Here is a 20,957-nt window from a genome sequence, read left to right as displayed (position 1 = left end):
GATTGGAATGTTGCACTAGTACTGCTTCATGCTAGAGGCTTGTGGTCAAATAAGCGAAGTAGTCTTCAACAAAGTTAAACATGGTTGCTTGGAAATTTTAATCTAAAAAGAATTTCAGTTTTGCTTGCTTAATTTGTCAAGAAAAAGAGAAAAAAACTGTAAAAATTTACAACACATAAAAAAAAAACAGATGCAGCCAAAAAAATCAGTGCAAGAAGATGGTGGCCAAACCACTTAAAACGTGAAAAATGTATAGTACAATTTTTAAATCAATCCGGAAAGAGATGGGAACTGAGGAAATGATGACTCTAAAGGAGTGATGTGTTGATGCTCTTTAGTGCTGGTTAAAAGTAGAGCTGCAGCATTCTGGACTGTGTGTAGTCAATGGAGAGATGATTGTTCCAGACAAACATAGACAAAGTGTAAAAGACTGATAAGTGAGAAAAGCAACAGCAATACGCTAAACAGAGTTAATCCTAATCCTCACAGATTCTGCATTGATAATTAGCATTACATATGAGATTAAACATGTCTGCATGTTTTTTTTTCTCCAGTTGAAACATCGCATTATGTTTGTACAGCGAAACCTATGAATTCTAATTTATTCTGCTTGTGAAATTTGAAACTTGCAAGTGTGTAAGCTTGTATACTTTCCCAATTGGAATAAAGGAAATGAGCAGAATTCATCCATTAAAACATGAACAACACACAGATAGGAAAATAGAGTCATGAATTCAGTCCAGGCTGTGCATTGTTGCATGTAAACAAAGCAAAGCACATATAGGTAACAAACATGAAGAAGCATTAACCGCTACATCTTAAACAGGATAAAATAATCATATATCTCACTTCTTACAAATATTGGTTAAACTTTGTTATAGATATTAATATTAATCTTTGTATTTTCTTAGGTATTTGCACATCTCACGGATTTAGCCCAGAATCATCCTCAGATTCTGGCAACGAAACTAACTCTTCAGAGATGACTGAGATCTCTGATCTAGCTGCTACTCATAGACTCACCGACAGCCACATGCGTTTACTTGTAGCCACGCGTGAAGGATACCAACCATTGCTTGAGGAGAAAACTGAATTCCCAGTCTCACCTAATTCATGCACAACACAAGAAAAGAAACCTCGTAGTCCAACACGACACCTTCAGCCTCCAGCAGTTCCTCCGAGACGTAGCCCCCAGCTAGACCTGACATCGTCAGGGCCGGACAGATTGGAACTGAAACCCCAGACTACTCTCTCGGTTACTCTTCAACGTCCGAGTTCGACAACGCCAGGAGGCAAACACCAGAAAAAGTCTGTACACTCGAGCGGAAAGTACAACACCTTCAGCACAAGAGAAGTACTTCGAAGTGAGATCAATAACAGGCGCAGCTATCTGGATTTGAACCAGCACGCTTCATTCAGCGAGCAGGAAGAAGCCAAGAGGAGACAGAATTCCTTTGTCGCTTCTCCTTCTTCCGTAGCTCAGGGCATTGGAGTAACGAGCCCAGCTCGCGACCATCGAAATAATCTTCGCCCTTCTTCAACCGTTTCCGATCGCTTCCTAGATGTGGTCACTATGGGCTGTGAAGTGGGTAACGGAGCGGCGGCCGCTGAACAGGATGAGCATCTAGTTGTAGCGTCCTTACTGTCCCCGAGCAAACAATCCAGAACAGGAGGTTCTGAACATGGATCAGACACACCAAGTGACCATCAGCCAATTTCAAGACAACAGAGTGTGGCACGGTTGTGTGAGTACCACCTGGCCAAAAGGATTTCAAATTTGCAAGGAGAAGGCCACAGTTCTTTGCAGGGCTCTCTGTGCTCATCACTTGATGCAGGTGGCAGCACAAACAGCAGTGCCTGTGCCACGCCGACTGACTCTCCTCTTGGCCCCGGCGCTGTTGAGTCCAAACAACATCGCTCACAAAAGCACCCACTTTCAAGTTCTTCTTCCTCCCTGCTTAGGGTGCTAAACTATGAAGACAGCAAAACCGGATTTCAGAACCAGAACACCCAAAACAAAGAACTTCATCCGCATGCAGACCCTGCCCTCCTTCGTAAAATGCTGCCCAATATTCACCCCCCTCTTGCTGGGGGGGAAACAAGTCGACCCTCCTCAGCAACTCCATCCAAACATAAGGAAGTGACAGGCACTGGAAGCAAGAAGCACCACAATGACATCTATCCTAAACAACAAGCCTGTTTTAAGGGGCTTAACCCAAAGGAAGGCAGTGAGGCCTACAGACAACTGATAAACTATCTTACAGTGAGCCAGATGCATCAGGGAGGGAAGTTACATAGTGCCGGTATGGGAGGGGCAGTTAAAAAAGACACCAGACGCTTTATCACAAGCAACCCTCAGCTAGTTGAAATGGTTAAGAACAGAGGGAACACCACTGCTCGCTGTCCATGTATGCCTTCGTCTGTGACATCTCCATTTCTCAGCCCTAATTTGGTAGGTCCTCATTCAGCCCCAATGCAGTTGGCAAATAAAAATTCAAGGTCTTACCTTTCAGCAACACTTCCTGCCAAACTCAAAAGAAGCCCTGACATGCAAGTTCAGAGGCTGAATGAAGGTTTAGATTTCAGGAGTCCTACCGCAGAGAGAAGGAGCTCCTTTTCTGGTCTAGAAAGTGACCTTGGCAGAGATGGTATGGATGCAGAGCAATTTCTCTCGTACATTAAAAGACAAGACTGTATGAACCGTGACGGGGCTTTGAATCCAAGCCGAAATCGTGACTTTTTAGGCAACCGCCCTCCACCTCGCTCAAGAAGTCAACCAAGTGGCAGCACAGAGGAAGGGTTCAGATCAGACTCAAGGCTGAAACATGCATCTTTTCAGTCTCCTCGACCTAATGATTCTTTTTGTTTCTCAACTGCTCCTACTTTGAGTGGTCAACGTGCAGACCTCAATGCCCTCTCACTAGGAAGGGGTGACCATCCATCAGCTTTCATCAGACAGTCGTCTAATCGGACTAGAACTACCATTTCATCTCCAACGCATAATCCACAATCTCCACCTCCTCCACCGCCACCTCTACCACCACCTCCTCCTTTATCTCTACCAGTCCCAGCAAACTCCAGTGCTAGCAACTCAGGATGCCCTCAAGATTCCCTTCATCCCATCCAGTTGCGGCAAAACCAGAACCACATTCAGACTGTTGCACCGACTTTGTTACAGACAGACCCCTTCAGCAGTAGCATGCAACGAGGGAGAGAGCTCAAACGCAGCTCAAGCAATGTGACAGCAAGTTCTGGAAGTGTGGAGGCTTTATTTGATAAGCCTATTCGTAGCCGCAGCCAGCAACCCTTGTCGGCACCTATGTCTCATCAGAGTGACACCAAAGTCCAACATAGACAAGCAAGAAAACGTCTTTCCAAGAGTTACTCCCAAGGATCTGTGTCTTCACATGCAACTTGTTGGTCCTCAGGCAGTGGGGTGGACAGTAGAAGGGCATCTGTTGCATTTCCATTACAAAAAGACTCAAAGCATACGAAGGGCTCTCAAAAACTGGACACCAGTCCTTGGAGATGCAACGGCCCCTTCAGCTACTGTTTCTTTAAACGTAAGACCGAGGGAGAAGATGACGAAATTGAGTGGGAGAGGCCTAGAGGAAGCCGTGTTGGGAGCAATATTGACAATAATGGTGCTGTTGCATCAACTATAACTCTCTATGGCTCGGCCGTGGATGAGCAGTTGTATGGAGAGGTCCTCGACAACATGAGTTTCAGTGACCGTCTAGCAAGAATCAACGCTCTTAAGGACCGCATGTACAGCTTTCCTTCTGGCTTTAACGACGTTCGTCGAGATGCCAGCGAGCTCATTGCACTGGTGAGATCCAGTGTCGGTCGGTGCGACCGCGGTGCCCAGATGCCTATCCAAGATGTTTCCCAGTACAAGCAGCTCCTTTCCGTCGAGTCGAAAGAGTTAGGCCGGGCATGCCGGAGAATGGCACAAGCCCATGGCAGTCCAGATGAAATGCTGCTAGCTGTTACATGTAGTTTTCAGGTGCTATGCTGTCTGTGTGAGGCTTGTATGTGTCTAGTTCGGGGACTTGGAGCCTCAGCATCACAGCAGCAAAGAGAAGTCGTAGCAAAAGTCGATGAGGTTGTTATGAACTATATTTGTTTGCTCAAAGCAGCCGAAGCTGCGACTGTAGGTGCCCCCGGGGAGCACAGCGTGAAAGCCCTGGTCCGCCACTCCAGTACCATGTCGGCTATTGCTAACGCACTCACCCGCTCCCTTAAAACGCTGCTAAGCAAGTAGAGGCTATTTCCAATGCTTTATAGTATGGCCTATGCAGTCAGTAGAAGTCTGTCTTTAGACATTTTACTGTTTTAAGTTCTCTGAAAGAGTCAGCTGTTTTCCTGTTGTGTCTAGGTGGTTTTTACGTCTAAAGATACATTTATTGCAATTAAACTCAACATTAAAATGACATGTAATTGAAAACGCTTAAAGAGACTAAATACTTTTACTGATGACATTATTATAATGTATATTTACAAAGCCATACTGTTACAAACCTTTGTAATAAATGTACCTAGTAGATACTGTACCCTTTTACCTGTGCATTATGTAACTTATTTAAAGTGTATATAATGTACATTAATACTGTATTATTATTTGAAGTAGCACTTTGGTGAAGCCATGAAGAACTCGGCTTACTTTAATATCTTGCAGGGATTGAGGGAAGGCACTTTATGTTCAGTCAGATTACGTAAAGTTTTAATAGAAATATAATAATTATTTTAAAAAAAGACAACTATTTTAGAGTTTTAGGTCAAATTTGACACTGTCAAAACATTAAATTGTTGCACTTTTGCTTGTCGAAAGATAAAAAATATGCTTTAAATAGTTAATGACTTGGAGTATTATAGCATTGCTTTACTCTGTCATTTTTTGTATTATGTTTGAGCAAAACACAAATTATGAAAGTATTTCCCACAAAGCATAATATTTAAAACCATACCAATGTAACATCGGTAATTTTGTTCAAACATTCCGACTGATCTGATTTGCTTTGATCAAATGTTGCTTTTATTTTTTTAAATGTTTTTTTTTTTTTGCTTTAAATTGTGTTTTTTTTCTGCTTATTTGATTTCTTTTTGCATATGAGGAATCAGGAAGAAATTAAATTAGCATTTTTTTGTTTTTGTTTTTGCAATAATCCACCAAACTATTAAAATATGTTTTACACATATATGCCTTTCTGTGGATTGTTTTTCAGTCTGATTTTTTCAATGACTGTTCATTCATGTCATTTTCCTAAAAGGTTTCATTGGGTTAATATGGGAACTTTTTTTTATTTTGTACACATTTATGTTATATTGCCAATTATGTATGCTGTTGCCTTTTTTACACATTTTCATGTGTTGTGAGTTTAAAACGATATTTTCAGCAACTCTTGTGATTTCCAATTCAAAAGGACATAAAACTTTTGGTTGTTGACAACTTTTTCCCTTAATAAATGAAATCATTTGAAAACAACACTTTCCATTTTCCAGGTTTTCCAAGCAAGTTCATTGTGAGCAAAGCACAACATGCCAAAACAAGTAACCAAAATCCTAAAATGTAATCATGATACCTCTATCATGATTACATTTACTCAATTTTACAGGCCAGACTAAAGATTGTTAAAAATAAATACCAGTACTTATGCAAGAACATTTTTGAACAGAAGACTCTAAAATGTAATTACTTGGAGACCAGAAGAGAGGATATGTTTGACAATTGCCAAACACATCATTCCATAGAACGAGTCTCATAACTCTGAACTATGGAGGTAGAAGTCTCAAAGTTTGGGGATTATTTGCTGCAATTCGTACCCAATCACAAAACCCAGTAGGAATTCTACTCCATATTCAAGAAATGGCTGAGAATGAACAAAAGGAAAGTCCTGAGCTGAGATCATATTTGTATTGAAATGTGTGGTGAAACAGGGTGTACAAGCAAGAAACCCCTCAAATATCTCACAGATGAACGTGAGGAGAGGGCCCAACTCTCCTCAAACTGATATCAGAGACTGGAGGCTTTAACAAGCCTCCCACTAAAGTTGTTTCAACTAAAATGGACAAAACTAGGTGTTGGGGTAGGGTGTACCGAGTTTCTTCGGGTGTTTTTATATTTTATTTAGTAAAAAAAACAAGGTAAATGTATTGGTGCAATCACATTTCTCAGGAATAAAAAAGTGAGATTAGAAAATATGTTTTAAAAAACGTATTTATTGGGGTATTTTTCTTCAATGTTGCTCAGGCTAAATAGAAGAAATATTGTCACCATTTAGTGTAAAATTAGATAATATACACTGTAGACAATTATAGGAAAGACTTGGTGAAATCTTAATGCATGGGCTCTTTTTACATATAATGGTTCCTGCGTGGTTTACGTGACGCTCTCTCCACAAGCAGCAGGGTACGTGCGTAGGCGGGATGTCTGAGCCCGGCTCATTAGCATGTTAGGCTCGTCCTTTACGCACGTTACGTTCGTCAGCCTATCAGTTTGGCGCATGCAGAAATAAGCCACACCCGCGCGGCAACTCGTGTAGCGCGCTTCTCAAAGCATTGTCCTGGTAGACAAAAGTTTTAGACTTCTTCTTGTCTCGGGCTTTAGAAAGTTTACGGTGTGCGTGTATGTGTTCACCTACAGTGCTTAGTTGATAAAAGGTAACTTTATAGCATCCTTCAAGGAGTTGCTGACTGTCTGGTTCTTCGCAGCCCGGCTGCCAAAGCAGAGAAGTATTTATTGTGCACCCCGTGGGGTTTAAAGTTCTGGCTATATTATTAGCAGGTAGTTAGCTCCAAACCTTCACTGATAGAAGTTTGGTAACAATGTCGGCGATGTGTCAGCAACGACGTGCCCTGGTGGAAATACCTGCTCCACAACCTAAAATTTCAAGTAAGTCTGAATCAAACGCAGAAAAGGTAATTCAATGATGCTGTTTATGCGACAAGTTCCCTTGCTACGATGCTAACTTTACCATGATGCTAATTAAAACAGTTTATTTAGTCTTAACTTAAAATATTTCCAATTTTCTGCAGAAACAAATGCTAAACTGTGAGCTGTTTTTTATTATTATAATTTAAATTCTTGTCCTATTTTTTTCCAGCTCGAATGAGAAGGTCTTACTTAGAAATCCTCGGAGCTCGTTTCGCCCCTGCTCCACTTCCAAGAAGCAGCAGAAACCCAAACACAAAGCGAGCACACTCTTGTAAGTATTAAACTGCAATAACGGCACCATCAAAACTAATGTGCTGCTGGGTTTGTGTAATATGACACATGCACAGGGAATATAAGGGAATTTATTGCATTTAATTTGGACAGGCCTGTGAATTCCGTTTCCTTTCTAAGTCTTATCATTTTCTTTCAAGTTAAACAGTTGAGCACTGATTTAATTAACTGAGTACGTTTCAAGTTGGTTGATTTCTGTGAGTTTGGGGAGGGTCAAAATCCAGAACTTATCTGTCACATGAATAGTGTTAAAACAATACATGCTCCAAGTTTTATAAGCAATTTGTTTTTATACTTTGCTTACTAAATAATTTAACTATATTCCCTTTCTTTTCCATAGCCTTCTGGACTAGGATCAGGATGCATTAAAGATTTAAAAGTACACATTTTGGGCTTTAACATTGTGGCAGTTCTTGCACAAATCACTCAGCTATCAAAAATTATTTGCAATGTATAGATAACAGGAACAAGTTAATACAAATAAAAACCAAAAGTTGTGGGAGAAGCAAAACAACTTGGTTCCCTTATTATCTGTTTGGTGCGTCTAAAGGATTAAAAAGATGACGGATTAACTCGTGTGTAGGATGGTTGACAACTAATTTAAACACCCAGTCAAAATGTGGGAAATCATTATTGACTGGACATGTTTGGAACATAAGTCACAGATTAACCCCCTTCTATTGCTCATTCTGCCCTGGGCAAATAGCCACATTACCCCTTTTAATACACAATTATCATTGGAATTTTAACTTGTGTTTTATTTTTACTATGCTTCAGAAGCATTCAAGTTATTTGGACTTTACCCCTATAAAACATTTTTGAGTTTGTACCTATTCTGAAGAGGTTGGGAAATTATAATAAATTTTCTGTACACTCTGTTGCAGTGGACCTGTCCTTCGGTGGCGTGTGGGGAGAAAGAATCGAGGATCAGTGTGAAAAGATGGATGATCATCCCACCCCACTCTCCAAACAGCAGCTTGTTCAGCTCATCAGATCACTCATCTTGGTTGGACAGGTAAGAGAGCTTTACAGTGTGTGGATATTGAGTATTTCTACAGTAAAAAAAACCTAAACTTTATTGCATGAGATGTGGCCTAAAACATGTGTTGTGTTGTCTTTAGAGTCAAGAGCCCAAAATGGTGGCGACAGACCTCAAGTGTCTCCAGGAAGACCTCCAGCTGAAGAAGATAAACGTTTACAGGTCCATCCCGTACTCCCGGTTCGGCTCCAACCGGGACGCTCACTGCTACAGAAAGGCCTATCCTCACCTGGTGGCATTCAAAGTATGTGTAACAATAAGATAAAAGTAAAAATTGTGTAACGGGGGGGCTTTAGTGGAAGGCAGTTTTCTGTTTATACACAAAATAGACTTTGATGAATATACTATTTTACATACCATTAAAACTCCACATGGCTCCTCTGTATTGATTGCATCATTCCCCCTCAGGTTTCATGTCAGGAGTGGGGCCAGGTTCTCCTGAGGAACAAAGAGTGGGACGCTGTGTTGGAGCACTCCCTCATGGCGTGGCGATACACCGGTGATTTGCCGCAGTGGGACACCGCTGACCACAACGCGTTGAGAGAGCAGTGCTACAGCATCCTGGCTGCTCACAGCCTGGCTGCGCTCCAGCACAACCGCCCAGAGCCCAGCAGAGGACAGGAACTGCTCAGGAGGTAACTTAGGCTTTTAACGCCGCTTGAACTGTTCCTGTGTTTTTAAATGCATTTTAAATACTTCTCAATGGCCGTAAGGTAAGTTGGGAGAAAAAGGCTGGTTTTCCTGCAGATAAATGCAGGAAAACCATGAGGATCTATGAGGGTTTTACTTAAATTATTAGTAAGACCCTCATAGATGAGTTTTTCAGTGGGTTTGAATACCGTGCATAATTATCCTTTCACTTCAGTTCGTATCCTGTTTCATAATGATCTAAAGTCCGGTAAAATACTCTGAAGTTTGACATTTTGATGTGAATAAATAAACTAAGACAGTTTTAAGATGAGCTCTGCTGATTGGTTGGCTGCCAGCATAGACATCCAGCTAAAGGGAAGCAACATGAACTGGAGTCTGTTTGCTGCCTGTTCAATGTAAGTTTATGCAGATTTCAGGTCTACCTTATGATTACCCTTTGAACTCGTTCAGCTTTTAGAATATGAATATGCCGATTAATTAGGGTTAGCAGTTAAAGTGCTAACGTTCACCTGAGCCGGGTAGCCTTGCTGCTTTTATTATTTCTAGGATATATCATGCTGTTTGTTTGAAGGAGACTTTCATAAGGGAAATACGATAAATGTCACTTTTCCTTCTGTTTCCAGGTTTAAGATGGCTCAGTTGCAAAGCCAGTTGATGGTCCCATGTATTGAGGAACTGCAAAGGATTATGGGATACACAGAAGATATTTCCATGGATACAAAGTGACCTGATGATTCTGCTCAGCAGCTGGATTCTGACTTATTAAAACTGTGCGTCATGGTGGACTCCTCAAATGATTGTTTTAATTGGTCAAAAATGCTGTTTGCTTGGCTGATTAATCACAGAATCCACAACAGTATTCTTCCAAAGGACTGGTGCTGAATGATCTTTGTGTGTGTGTGTGTGTGTGTGTGTGTTTTTGCTTTAAATAAGAGGATCAAGTTAATTATTGATTAGTTTACTCGTGCCAATTTTCATGCAATTTACCATAGGTAAAGTACTATACTGCTACAAGATGGACAGCTGAAGTATAAAGTAATGTAGACTTTACAAAGTGTCCTTAATGATCCTTAAAAAAGCAAGTAATGCTGGATTTAATCACATAAGAAAAAGCTTAAATGCTCTAAATTGGCATCTCAATATATTATTTTCCAGCTATTTAAAATATACTCCCTATTCAGAGTGTTAATATTCACTTGGTACTGGCAGGGGTTTAAATAAATGTGTGTGTGTGTGTGTATACTTTTAGAGATGTTTAGAGAATAATTTGCATTGACAGATGAATTGTTAAGAAGGTAATTGCCTTTTTTGTATGCATTAAGTTCCATGTTACTGTTGGAGACCATGTAACGTGTCGGCTTTGTCTTGTCTCGTGATTTCCTGTTGTACAGTATGTCGTGTTTTTCATGGAGTCCTTTATTGCACTGCCAGAGTTTGTCCTGAAAACTTGAAAGTTTTGATAAAATTGATTTCTAATTTAAATAAAATTGATATGAACTGCACTGAAACCTGTCTTGGATATTATGTATGTTGGTTTTGTTCAAATGTCTAATTTTGTACTGTCGTAATTTATAGACTGTAAAGAGTTAGATGTTTTTTGTTTTTTTTTTTTTTGTATTTTACACATTTTTGAGTGATTTTTGAAGGAAATTACCATTCTTAAAAGTTTATTCTTAGTTTATAGGTTCAATCATTTTTCTCTGCCTTTATGTTACCACTGTGCACCACTAGATGGAGCCCTTATTGCACTCTTCTCCAGCATCCAAATCAGCTTGAGAGCCAGTCTCGAGTCACATACCAATGTTAATGCTACTGAAGAAACAGCTGTTGCCATGGCACTCTGAAGAGCTAAGATTAAACAATTTCTGAATGCTATTTAGGTTTAATAAATGAGGCCGTTGGCTGATACTTAGGCCTCCTGCTGTATTGACATATATTCCCTCTGCATATTCCCCAGAGCAGACTCTGTAATATCTATATCTTTTATTGCTTTTCTGGATTTAACTCTGGCACTTGTTTCCATGGTAGTCTATTAATAATGCAGCCTATAGTGCAGTGTACATTTGACAAACCACACAAGCAATGTTTTATTTGAAACCTATGACTTGAACATGTGAAGCAGCCTTGGCATGACCTACACAGAATGATTCGTCTATCAGTTTCATATGATGTGTTTTGACTCATTCTTTGTCTTCTGTTGGTACAAAACTCACACTTAAATATAGGATTTATTTCAGAATGTATTTCCTGGCTGCCCGTCAAATTTTGACAAAATTGTAAGAGTTAATTGTATCAAGGCATATGGTTTTCTTATTTGAATTTTCACCTCCAAATGCTTTTTCCATAACATGAGGAGTAGATGACATTGCTAAGTAGTTGAGCTTAGAAGTCCAAGCAGATCTAAGAGGCCAGAATGTTTTTTTTTTTAAATTATTGTTTATATCATAAAGTAAAGAAATTATTTTTCAAGGTTAGATCAGATTGGTACTCCTTAAAATTACAGAAACTGCAGTTTTGCTTTCTTTAGATGCAAATTTTCTACCCAAATGCTTTTATTTCTTTTTATTATGGTTCAATTGAAGTGTAATGTGTGTTTGCCTAACTCAAAAGAAAAAGAAATCAATCCACTAGGTTTAGTGTTCAACAGAAAGCAAGAATCGGAGCAAAAATTAAGTTTAAAAATACAGACATCTTTAAAAAGTTTAATTTATTTAGTTTATTCCATTAAAATTTTTGAAATGTAAACACAGACATTGCAGGAAGCTCTGTAGGTCGTTGGTTTTCCTTCTGCTGATGAGCTTTATGAAGGTGCTGCAGATAAAACAAACCTACGAAGCTCGCTATTCAAGAGCTGCACTCACCACGTTTCCATGGCAACCATTAGGCGCTACCTACATCCAAACTGGTTGTTTGAGACATGCTGTGGGGCCATTTCCAAAGGCCTTTTGCAAGTGTATTAGTATTATGTCGTCATCTCCTCCTCAAATTTCAGAACTTTTCAGGGAATATTGAAAATCTCATGAGGCAGAATTGAAATCCAATTTGTATTTGAAGACTTCTTCATCCATCTTTACCACTTTACCAGTGGTGATGAAATAAAAAAAATTAAAAAATCCAGAGGTTCTGTGTATTTTCTTTGGTGAAATAAAGGAAGAAAAAACATTGAGAAACAAGAGATGTTTGCATGGAGGTAAAGAAGCGAGCCGCAGCGTTTTCCTCCTAAAATAGCTCAAGCAATGCTCTGGAGATCACAGATGGACTGTGCAGCACAAGGAGAGACTAATTCCCACGCTTAGTATCTCAGGTTTTCATTGTTGCTTTCTTACTTCCACTGCAGTTCCTTCATTTCCAGCTTTTCAATAAGAGACTGATTTACACCGGGGATGCCAGGTGAGCATAATTAAGTGTAACTAGCAGAGATCTGCTGCACAGTGGCGCAGTTGGTAGAGCTGTTGCCTTGCAGCAAGAAGGTTCTGGGTTCGATTTCCGGCCCCGGTCTTTCTGCATGGAGTTTGCATGTTCTCCCTGTGAATACGTGGGTTTTCTCTGGGTACTCCGGTTTCCTCCCACAGTCCAAAAACATGACTGTCAGGTTAATTGGTCTGTCTAAATTGTCCCTAGGTGTGAGTGTGTGTGTGCATGGTTGTGTGTGTCTCTGTCTGTCTGTCTGTCTCTGTGTTGCCCTGCGACAGACTGGGGATCTGTCCAGGGTGACCCCGCCTCTCGCCCGGAACATTAGCTGGAGATGGGCACCAGCACCTCCAGACCCCACTGAGGGACAAGGGTGTAAAGAAAATGGATGGATGGATAGCAGAGAGGATGGAGATGCTGCTCCAGGAGGGAAGGAGTACAGAGTGGTCAGATGTGACTTAAATAGTCTGAAACAAATTGGATGAAGCCTCCGAGAATGCTCTAAAACTGCAGTGTAAATCCAAGTTTATGCAATAGTTTGAACATATACAAAAAGACAAAACACTGCAAATTATTTTGAGATAAATCATTTTAGAGAAAAAGCGAGCAAGGAGTTTATGATGCCCAAAAGACAAAACTTTTTTTTTTTTCTGACATTTGTCTGGAGCTAGCTCCCTAATATTTAATATTTCACAACACTGAGCAGATTTTCTGTTTGCTCCACTGGGCCCCCTCCCCCCCGCCTCATCATTAAATTAAATTGCTTAGAAATGTTTGTGCATTTTTAAATAGTATGTTTACTTTTTAAGACCTCATGTGAACGAAGTTTCTTGAAGCTGTATAATATTTAAGCAACTCTGTTTAATAATTCACAATTCAGACTACATGGAAAAATTTACATCAGACAACAACATACATGCAAATAGTCCAAAAATTTATATTTTATGTTTTCATTTTTGAAGAACACTGATGAAATATGTCACGGTCCATTAGGTTTGTTGGAAACAGGTTAATATTTTCCATAATTTTTTACAATAAGAATCTTTTACATGTTTTATTTACTAAAATATTAAATTCATTGCAGTTTTTTTTTTCGCTTTAAAAAAGCAGGAAGTAATTTATTGCTATTCAAAAACCAATAAATTGATCAAAGCACAAAAAAAGCATAAAAAATTGATTAGTCACACATTCTATTGAAATATCTAGTCAGGGCATAAAAGCAATTATTTAATTTTGGATTTTTTTTTTATTTCTAGGCGCAGCCGAGGTGTTGAGGGGATCCGTTTTGGTGGCCTTAGGATCGCATCTCTGCTTTTTGCGGATGATGTGGTCCTGTTGGCTTCATCGGAACGTGATCTGCAGCTCTCACTGGAGCGGTTCGCAGCCGAGTGTGAAGCGGCCGGGATGAGGCTCAGTGCCTCCAAATCCGAGGCCATGGTCTTGAGCCGGAAAAGGGTAGAGTGCCTTCTCCGGGTCAGGGGGGTCGTCCTGCCTCAAGTGGAGGAGTTTAAGTATCTGGGGATCTTGTTCACGAATGAGGGAAGAAGGGAGCGGGAGATCGACAGGCGGATTGGGGCAGCGTCTACTGTGAAGCGGGCGCTGTACCGGTCCGTCGTGGTGAAGAGAGAGCTGAGCCAAAAAGCGAAGCTCTCGATTTACCGGTCGATCTACGTTCCCACCCTCATCTATGGTCATGAGCTTTGGGTCATGACCGAAAGAACGAGATCACGGGTACAAGCGGCCGAAATGGGTTTCCTCCGCAGGGTGGCTGGGCTCTCCCTTAGAGATGGGGTGAGAAGCTCGGTCATCCGGGAGGGACTCAGAGTAGAGCCGCTGCTCCTCCACATCGAGAGGAGCCAGTTGAGGTGGCTCGGGCATCTGGTCAGGATGCCTCCTGGACGCCTCCCTGGTGAGGTGTTCCGGGCACGTCCCACCGGGAGGAGGCCTCGGGGAAGACCCAGGACACGCTGGAGGGATTACGTCTCTCGGCTGGCCTGGGAACGCCTTGGGATTCCCCCGGAGGAGCTGGAAGAAGTGGCTGGGGAGAGGGAAGTCTGGGCCTCCCTTCTGAAGCTGCTGCCCCCGCGACCCGACCCCGGATAAGCGGAAGAAAATGGATGGATGGATGGATGGATTTTTTTTTACTATACATTATAATACTGTAACAAAAAATGTCATTTTTGTAAGGTTTTATTTAATAGGTTATTTTTACTAGGAATGACAATAAATGAGGAGAACGCTACAGTTTCTCATAAAAAATAACTAAAAGAATATTTTTTAAAAATGCAAAATCCACTCTGGTCAAAATAAATAATTGAAAAACAAATGTAAATTAATTCTGGCAGATGGAATAAAATTTAAAAAAGCTTAATTGAAGCAGATTTACTAGGGATGTTCAATTAATCTTACAAGATACCGTTTCTTATTTAAAATATATGCAAAACAAAACAGCAGCAGCAAAAAAAAAAAGAATAATATTAATAAAAGATTCAAAATTAATCCTGAAAAGATAGAAGTGGAGAAACTATGCCATCTGACAAATAATGACAGAAAAATTGCAGCGTCAGTCATGGCATGGATTATTATAATTCTCAATATATATACAGGCTTTCAAGCAATATATATGCAGGGATCTGAACAGGTACTTTTCAAGGAAGGACTTGCTTATTTTTAGAAAAAGCAATTGCCAGACGTTACTCTGCATGTATAATAACATCAGGACTATATGGCATAAAGGTCCGCCATGTGTTCAAAACACACAATATGCGTCTGAGTGAATGATTTGCACCTGTGCTTCAAGTGCTTCTCCAGGTATTTCTTCACTTTTCATGTTCAAACAAGGTAATAGACATTACATTTCTCTGGATAAATGAGCACGTAATGGTACCGTCCAACCTCATGACTCAGAAATGTTGGGCTCCAATATTTTGACCTTTCTGAATGTTAAAACTGCAGGTTGATTCTACAAGACCCCTCAAGTCACCAGAAGCTGGTGCTCATGAATAAGGAAGACGTTAAATGTGCGTGAGGTTATTAATTACGAGCCTCATTTGTTTTTATTTGTTTTTTTCTTACAAGCAGCTTCTATATTCTCACCTTTCCAGTCGTTTCTTCCTCCCTCACCTTCTGTCTCCCAACATTCTCCCCCATTTTGTCCCGATGATAGCTTTCAAAATATTTATTTTTCTGTTCCCTTGTCACGTAGCGTCATATTTTCTGGTTAGAAAGGAGCATTTATTTCCAGCCCAAAATCCAAAAATGATGAAATGCCAACACTCCAGCCACATAAATTTTAAATCTAAAAAAGACATGTAAATCGGTTCCCATCTCCTGACATTATTAAATCTTTCAGGACGTTTCTCTAGCAGCTCAAGATCTGTTGTCACTCACTTCTAAACCTGTACAGCATGTGTTTGAGTTACAGGCTGCAGTGATGGACACAATAATTGCAGGCAGGTAGGTCTTAATATGAGCCAGAGACCAACCCCACGGGGCCCTGTCCCCAGGTCATGTGTCATTACCTCAGCCTGAATTGGTGGCAGACTGCAGGAAGGCCAAGCAGCAGGGACAGTGATACTGTTTTCATGGCTGATTGGAGAGCGCTGGCGGCCATCGCCTGTCCTCTTTGCCTTTTTTCAGGGGAATGTATTCTCCATCCAGGCGGTGTTTGGCACGCAGCAGATTCCTCCCACTCCTTTTACAGCTTTGCCAGATGCATACCGAAAACACATATACTACATGTTCTTGCCATTGCATATCAGAAATTCGTTGCAGATGCATAAGTGCAGTCTGATTCCACTACAGCTCACCCGACTGTACGTCTCGAAACTAATACTGAAACAAACTTTTCTGCATTGCAAAAAACCCCGCGGTGAGGGTTGCAGTCTGCATGTGCTTGTTCATTCTTCCCACTCGTGGCGACAATCCTGTTTTAAATTTAGAGCGTGAGTGAGTCACGGGTGATAGGCATGAAAGATCTGGAGTGAAAGCTAAATTACTGCCACAGAACCTGAGCACAGAAGTGCTGATGGTGCTGGAAGTACTGCAGAACACGAAAGTAGAGAGCTGTCAAGCTGTAAAATTACACAGCAGGCTGGGTGAAGAGATGATTACGGGCAATTATGCATCCGCGAATGCCCTCTGAGGGGAGACCTTTCGCATTTAAGGGGTTAGCCGGTTTGGACGTACGAATGGCAATCCGTCTCAGCATCTTCTGTGTGCTTCCTTGTCGGTGATGGAAGATGTTCTGTTTGAAGAAGGCTTGATAACATGGAGATGTGAAATATGTAGATGTGAGAGCGTGGGTGACACCGATCTGCATGTACCTCCCAAAACAAGGACTAATAATCTGAGCGTTATTTCAAGCTTAGTCTAAATATGACGTTTTAATGTTGTATTTCTTCTTTATTTTCGTAATTGTACATTTTCAGTACTTTTTCTTAAGCTTATCTCAATCAATAACTTGGTACTTGAAGCACTGTTTTGGTAAAGCCTTTCTAGAAACTTAAAAAAATCCCTTTATTTTTCCATTGAAAGAAAAGTTTTGTTCAGGTGAAAGGCCTAGTCTTATTTTTGGAGTAATAGTGGCAAATGTAAGAGTTCTTAGAGTGAGTTTCAAGTATTTGTGGATTTGAGCTACTTGTGGCCTCTAACTGAGAAGAACACCGTGTGAGCATGTTCATTAGTACCATATCCTGTTGTAAGTCTCTCATCCCCATTTGACTTAAAAAGTGAGCACTCAGAATGAAGCTGCCAATGAATTGCTTGACACTAGAAATGTGTTTTTTAAGTACGGCATTCATTCCGCACTGAACAGTTCAATGTTTGTTTCAATAGATTTTGCGGCTCTGCTTGGTCAGATAACTGTCTGATGCTTTGCTGTAATGAAGTCATCTGTCGGACTGCTCATCCACCGTGGGCTGATTGGTGGAGAGCTGCGCCGGTAGTTGTTGAACTGTAAAATTCTCCCATCTTTTCAAAGACTCTCCTCCACAGTGACCATTGGCTTATTGGTAACCTGTCTGAGTAAAACTCTTTGTCCCTGATTACTCAGCCTGGCTGAAAGTCTCAAATTTCACCCTTCATCCCTTTTAAGAGTAATAGAGAACACTACGCTGTTGGATTCTTTGTGTTCTTTAAAAAACTTGCTTGGAGAACTGGGAATAGACTTGAGCAATGAAAGCTAAAACTGTCTTGGCTGCAGCAATAACACAGTATGAACATCCACCATTCTTTTAATTCTTCCCATTGCCCTTTGCATCATCTCAAAAGCATGGTTTTTGCCCTCCTTGCATACCAGTCTTCCTTCCCAGACAGGAAATCATTGCAGGAGGGCTCTCACCCTATCACATATGGTCATTTAACACATCGCTGGCATCCACAAATGAACCAAGAGCAGCAGCCGCTCCACTAGGCCCCGGCCGACTTTGCACAAATGTTTATCTCTCGCTCTCCTGCTGTGCCGGGCTACAATTTTTTTTGTTACTTTATTCATTTGATTGTGCTTGTTTGTCACAGAGAGCACTCGCTTTGAGTTCAGCATGATGGATTTAGATTCGGAGGGCTCGTTTTTGCCTTTTGACACTTTTATATTTACTGTTCCCAGACTCTCATTTTTTTATTTCCAATTTTGCGCTTTCTTATATTTCTAAAGGGAGCAGGGGAATGAGCTGAGAAATGGCAGGCAGTTTTTCCCTTCGCCCCTCCCCCCACCCCCCTTAAATCTTTTGCTGCGCTCTTGAAATTTGTAATAGCCATTTTGGCTCTGTCAAGCTGCCTTAGCCTTTTGGTGCACTTGGAGCTTCATTGGTGATAAAACAGATAAAGCCTTCTTGACAAGTTAAAAATGAGAAAGCAATTGTGGCTGACACCCTCGAGACAGCCATCGTCTCTGTCTCCCTTCTGGCCACTTTCTCTGTCTCTTTCCCAGTGTCCTGTTTGCTCTTATTTTCTTGAAGAGGCCTGCTTGTTATGTGCTATCTCTACAGACTAAAATATTAAAACAAGATACCTCTTGAGGATGTTTGCTATTGCTGAGCGATTCAAATCTAGCCAAGCTGAAAGAGACTGCTTAAGCACTGCGGGATGTAAACATGGGGGATAGTGAAGACTGCATATTTTTTGTAGCATTTTTACTTCTTTAGGCTGTGTTTACATTTTCCTTTGTCTAGCTAAATTGGACTTTCTAAGGCATTTTTTGACTTTGATCTAAACCTGTTTCATTGCAGCTCTGGTTGTAATAAGTTTAGGGTCATTGTCCTGCTGAAAAGTGGGCGTTACGATCTGTTTTTCCTGTACAACTTTCCATCAACTGCAATTAGATGACTGTTGAAAACAATATATAATTTTTTCTTGCACTTTAATTGGTATGTTATAAAAAAACATCCAGTAAAAGTTTTAATGCAAGCTTCGGTGAGATGTAAACATATGCCTACTGCTATAACTATTGATAAGAGCCTAAAAATGTTAGGACGGCAAGGGCCATCTTATTGTGTGTTTTTTATGTCGGTGTCAGGCTTTGTGTGTGACAGAAAGCCAAGGCCTTGTGTGTGAAATATTCACGAGGGATGGGGAAAACGAAAAGGGGGATTGATAGAGCCGTGTTGGCAAGGCGAGGTGTCTAAATCACAGTTTGGAATGGTCTGTCGGTGTGGCGATTGGCTGTCACATCCACAGATGGAGGACGGCGCCCACAGGAAAAGGATAAACTGTCTGATAAGCGCTCAGTGAGGTACAGGGCTTCTTCTGGCAGACGGGCTCTTGAGAAAGAAGGTGTTGGTGAGGTGGGGGGGGGCAAAGAGATGGGAATAGAAGAGGAAAACGAGTCAAGAGGGACCAGGCAGCAGATGAATCTCCATCTGTGTTCAGAGGCAATGGGCAGCAAGAAAACAAGCCAAACGACCGTCGAGGTGCGGCTTTGGTCTCATACCTCTGCGGGTTTACCTCTGTGAAGATACCCTTAAGTGCATTTTAGATTGTTCTCCTTTCTGCTGAGGATAGAAGCTGAGCGTCGTCCTGTAATAATGAGCTGGGATGAGTGGTATCAATCAGCTTCTTCTTGCCATGTGGGGAAGCGAACAACAGCTGTAGTTGTAACAACAGTTCATTTAAGCAATATGAAATCAGTCAAGCAAATGGCAACGACTTACTGAAATGAATGGACTGGTCCTGTGCAACAGTACTGTGTTATGTAATAGAGAACAGATCTGCGTCAAAATTAAATGCTAAAATCTGAGCGACTACATCAAACCACTGACCTGGTACAGATTATGGTCATAAAAGCATGAATAATCCTCATTGGCTCCAATTTTGCAAAGGTTATCCAGTCTGCTGCAAAATATCCTCATCACATATAATGCTTTTAAAAAATGCAGAATTATTCTGCAACATACAGCTCAAAATATCCAAATGGGATAAATCAAAAATTACATACAATCACGCTGTATGTGTAGCTATATAAATGAATATGACTCAAAAATAACATAAATACTGATCAGGGAATTTGAAAATGCATAGACATTGAATCAAAGTAAAAGTTTCGTCAGCCAGCAAACTTGTAGGCTGGTGGGTGGAGGAATTTCTGACCTGCCTATTGAGGATCACATGCAGAAGCTAATATTCTCAGCACACATCTGAAACCTTTTGTATATTAAGACGAAGGTCACCCTATTTTAGTCAGAAAGGAATAGCCTAGAAAATCATCCATTTATTAAAAAAACTCTCAATATTACCAGAGTAGCAGGTTAGAGTCAAAAAGTTAGCTGACTCTTTATGAGCTCTCTGCTCAATTACACATGTGACAGGGCCAGTGATTACTTCTGTCAACGTGGTGAAGCGCTATAAAAATGTAAAATGGCCAGAGTTAGAATTTAATCACTTTTTTCCTTTACATTGACATGGTTGGGTTCGGTTAAATCTCTTATGACAAGATACAAGATCTAGTAGGAAGCACTTTAGGAAGAATGCAATCCCGGTCTGGGGCTAGCACCTAGCTTACGGCTGATGAAGCATTTTGAACAAAAAGTGTGGTGAATTATCCAACCAAAGCTACTAGGCATGCTCTTGCTAAAAGTATTGACTCAGGGGAGACTAAATAAAAATACCATAGCTTTTATAAACCAGGTATCTGGTTCCAATAATATACACTAAACTCTGTTGCAAAAGGTACACAAAAGGTTCAAGGTGTTAATTATATGTTAACCCGTTGGACTACTACTTCCAGAACTAGTTTTGCGTAAGCTTAAGGTACACTTTTCAAGTACTCCACGTTACGCTTCGTAGATATATGGCAGATTGATGAAAAACCCAAGAAGATACATCTTATGTGTAGCAGCTTTAACTTGGAGATATTCTTTAAACCCGTCTGTTCAGGACGGATTTCTGCGAGGAGCTCATGCGGTAACGATGCGGCCAAGCTTTGATGGCAAAGAGGTAGAAAACAAAAGACGCAGAGCCAGCTGTCATTCCCAGAATCCCAACCCATACCTGATTCCATGAGCGTAAATAATAAAAATAGAGCATGTTGGCAGCTTCTTGGGGTTGCAATCTTTCAGTTTTGCAAAAATACGAGCCAGGCATCCATCCGAGCTTTATTGTCAAGGGATGAAGGGTTTTCTTCTCCCCTTTTTATAC

The 20,957-nt window shown here is 40.8% G+C and overlaps 2 protein-coding genes across 5 annotated transcripts in view; both read left to right on the top strand.

Annotated features, from left to right (window-relative positions):
* The window catches only part of LOC103475928 (FERM and PDZ domain-containing protein 4), a 46,132-nt gene extending 41,389 nt beyond the window's left edge, over positions 1–4,743 (top strand). For all 4 annotated transcript variants that reach the window (XM_008427925.3, XM_017303730.2, XM_008427934.3 and 1 more), the window contains one exon: positions 912–4,743. In XM_008427925.3, the coding sequence (XP_008426147.2) occupies positions 912–4,264 (3,353 nt within the window). In that variant the 3' untranslated portion in view covers positions 4,265–4,743. The remainder of the gene's footprint in view (positions 1–911) is intronic.
* A 116-nt stretch (positions 4,744–4,859) lies between these two features.
* Positions 4,860–10,417, top strand: LOC103475920 (uncharacterized). Its single transcript, XM_008427903.3, has 6 exons — positions 4,860–6,892; positions 7,104–7,205; positions 8,110–8,240; positions 8,347–8,508; positions 8,673–8,899; positions 9,539–10,417. Exons 1-6 carry the CDS (start codon positions 6,826–6,828, stop codon positions 9,639–9,641), a joined length of 792 nt encoding a protein of 263 aa, XP_008426125.2. The 5' UTR covers positions 4,860–6,825; the 3' UTR covers positions 9,642–10,417.
* The last annotated feature ends 10,540 nt before the right edge of the window (positions 10,418–20,957 follow it).

Source organism: Poecilia reticulata, chromosome 2, assembly GCF_904066995.2.
Source record: "Poecilia reticulata chromosome 2, P_reticulata-male-v2, whole genome shotgun sequence".
NCBI lineage: Eukaryota > Metazoa > Chordata > Actinopteri > Cyprinodontiformes > Poeciliidae > Poecilia > Poecilia reticulata.
The sequence above is the reverse complement of the archived record's forward strand: the minus strand, read 5'-3'. Positions and strand labels throughout refer to the sequence as shown.

Coding starts and splice junctions, on each gene's coding strand:
- LOC103475920 (XM_008427903.3), top strand. CDS start 6,826: ATGTCGGCGATGTGTCAGCAACGACGTGCCCTGGTGGAAATACCTGCT. Junction 6,893..7,103: donor TCCACAACCTAAAATTTCAA/GTAAGTCTGAAT, acceptor ATTTTTTTCCAG/CTCGAATGAGAAGGTCTTAC. Junction 7,206..8,109: donor CACAAAGCGAGCACACTCTT/GTAAGTATTAAA, acceptor ACTCTGTTGCAG/TGGACCTGTCCTTCGGTGGC.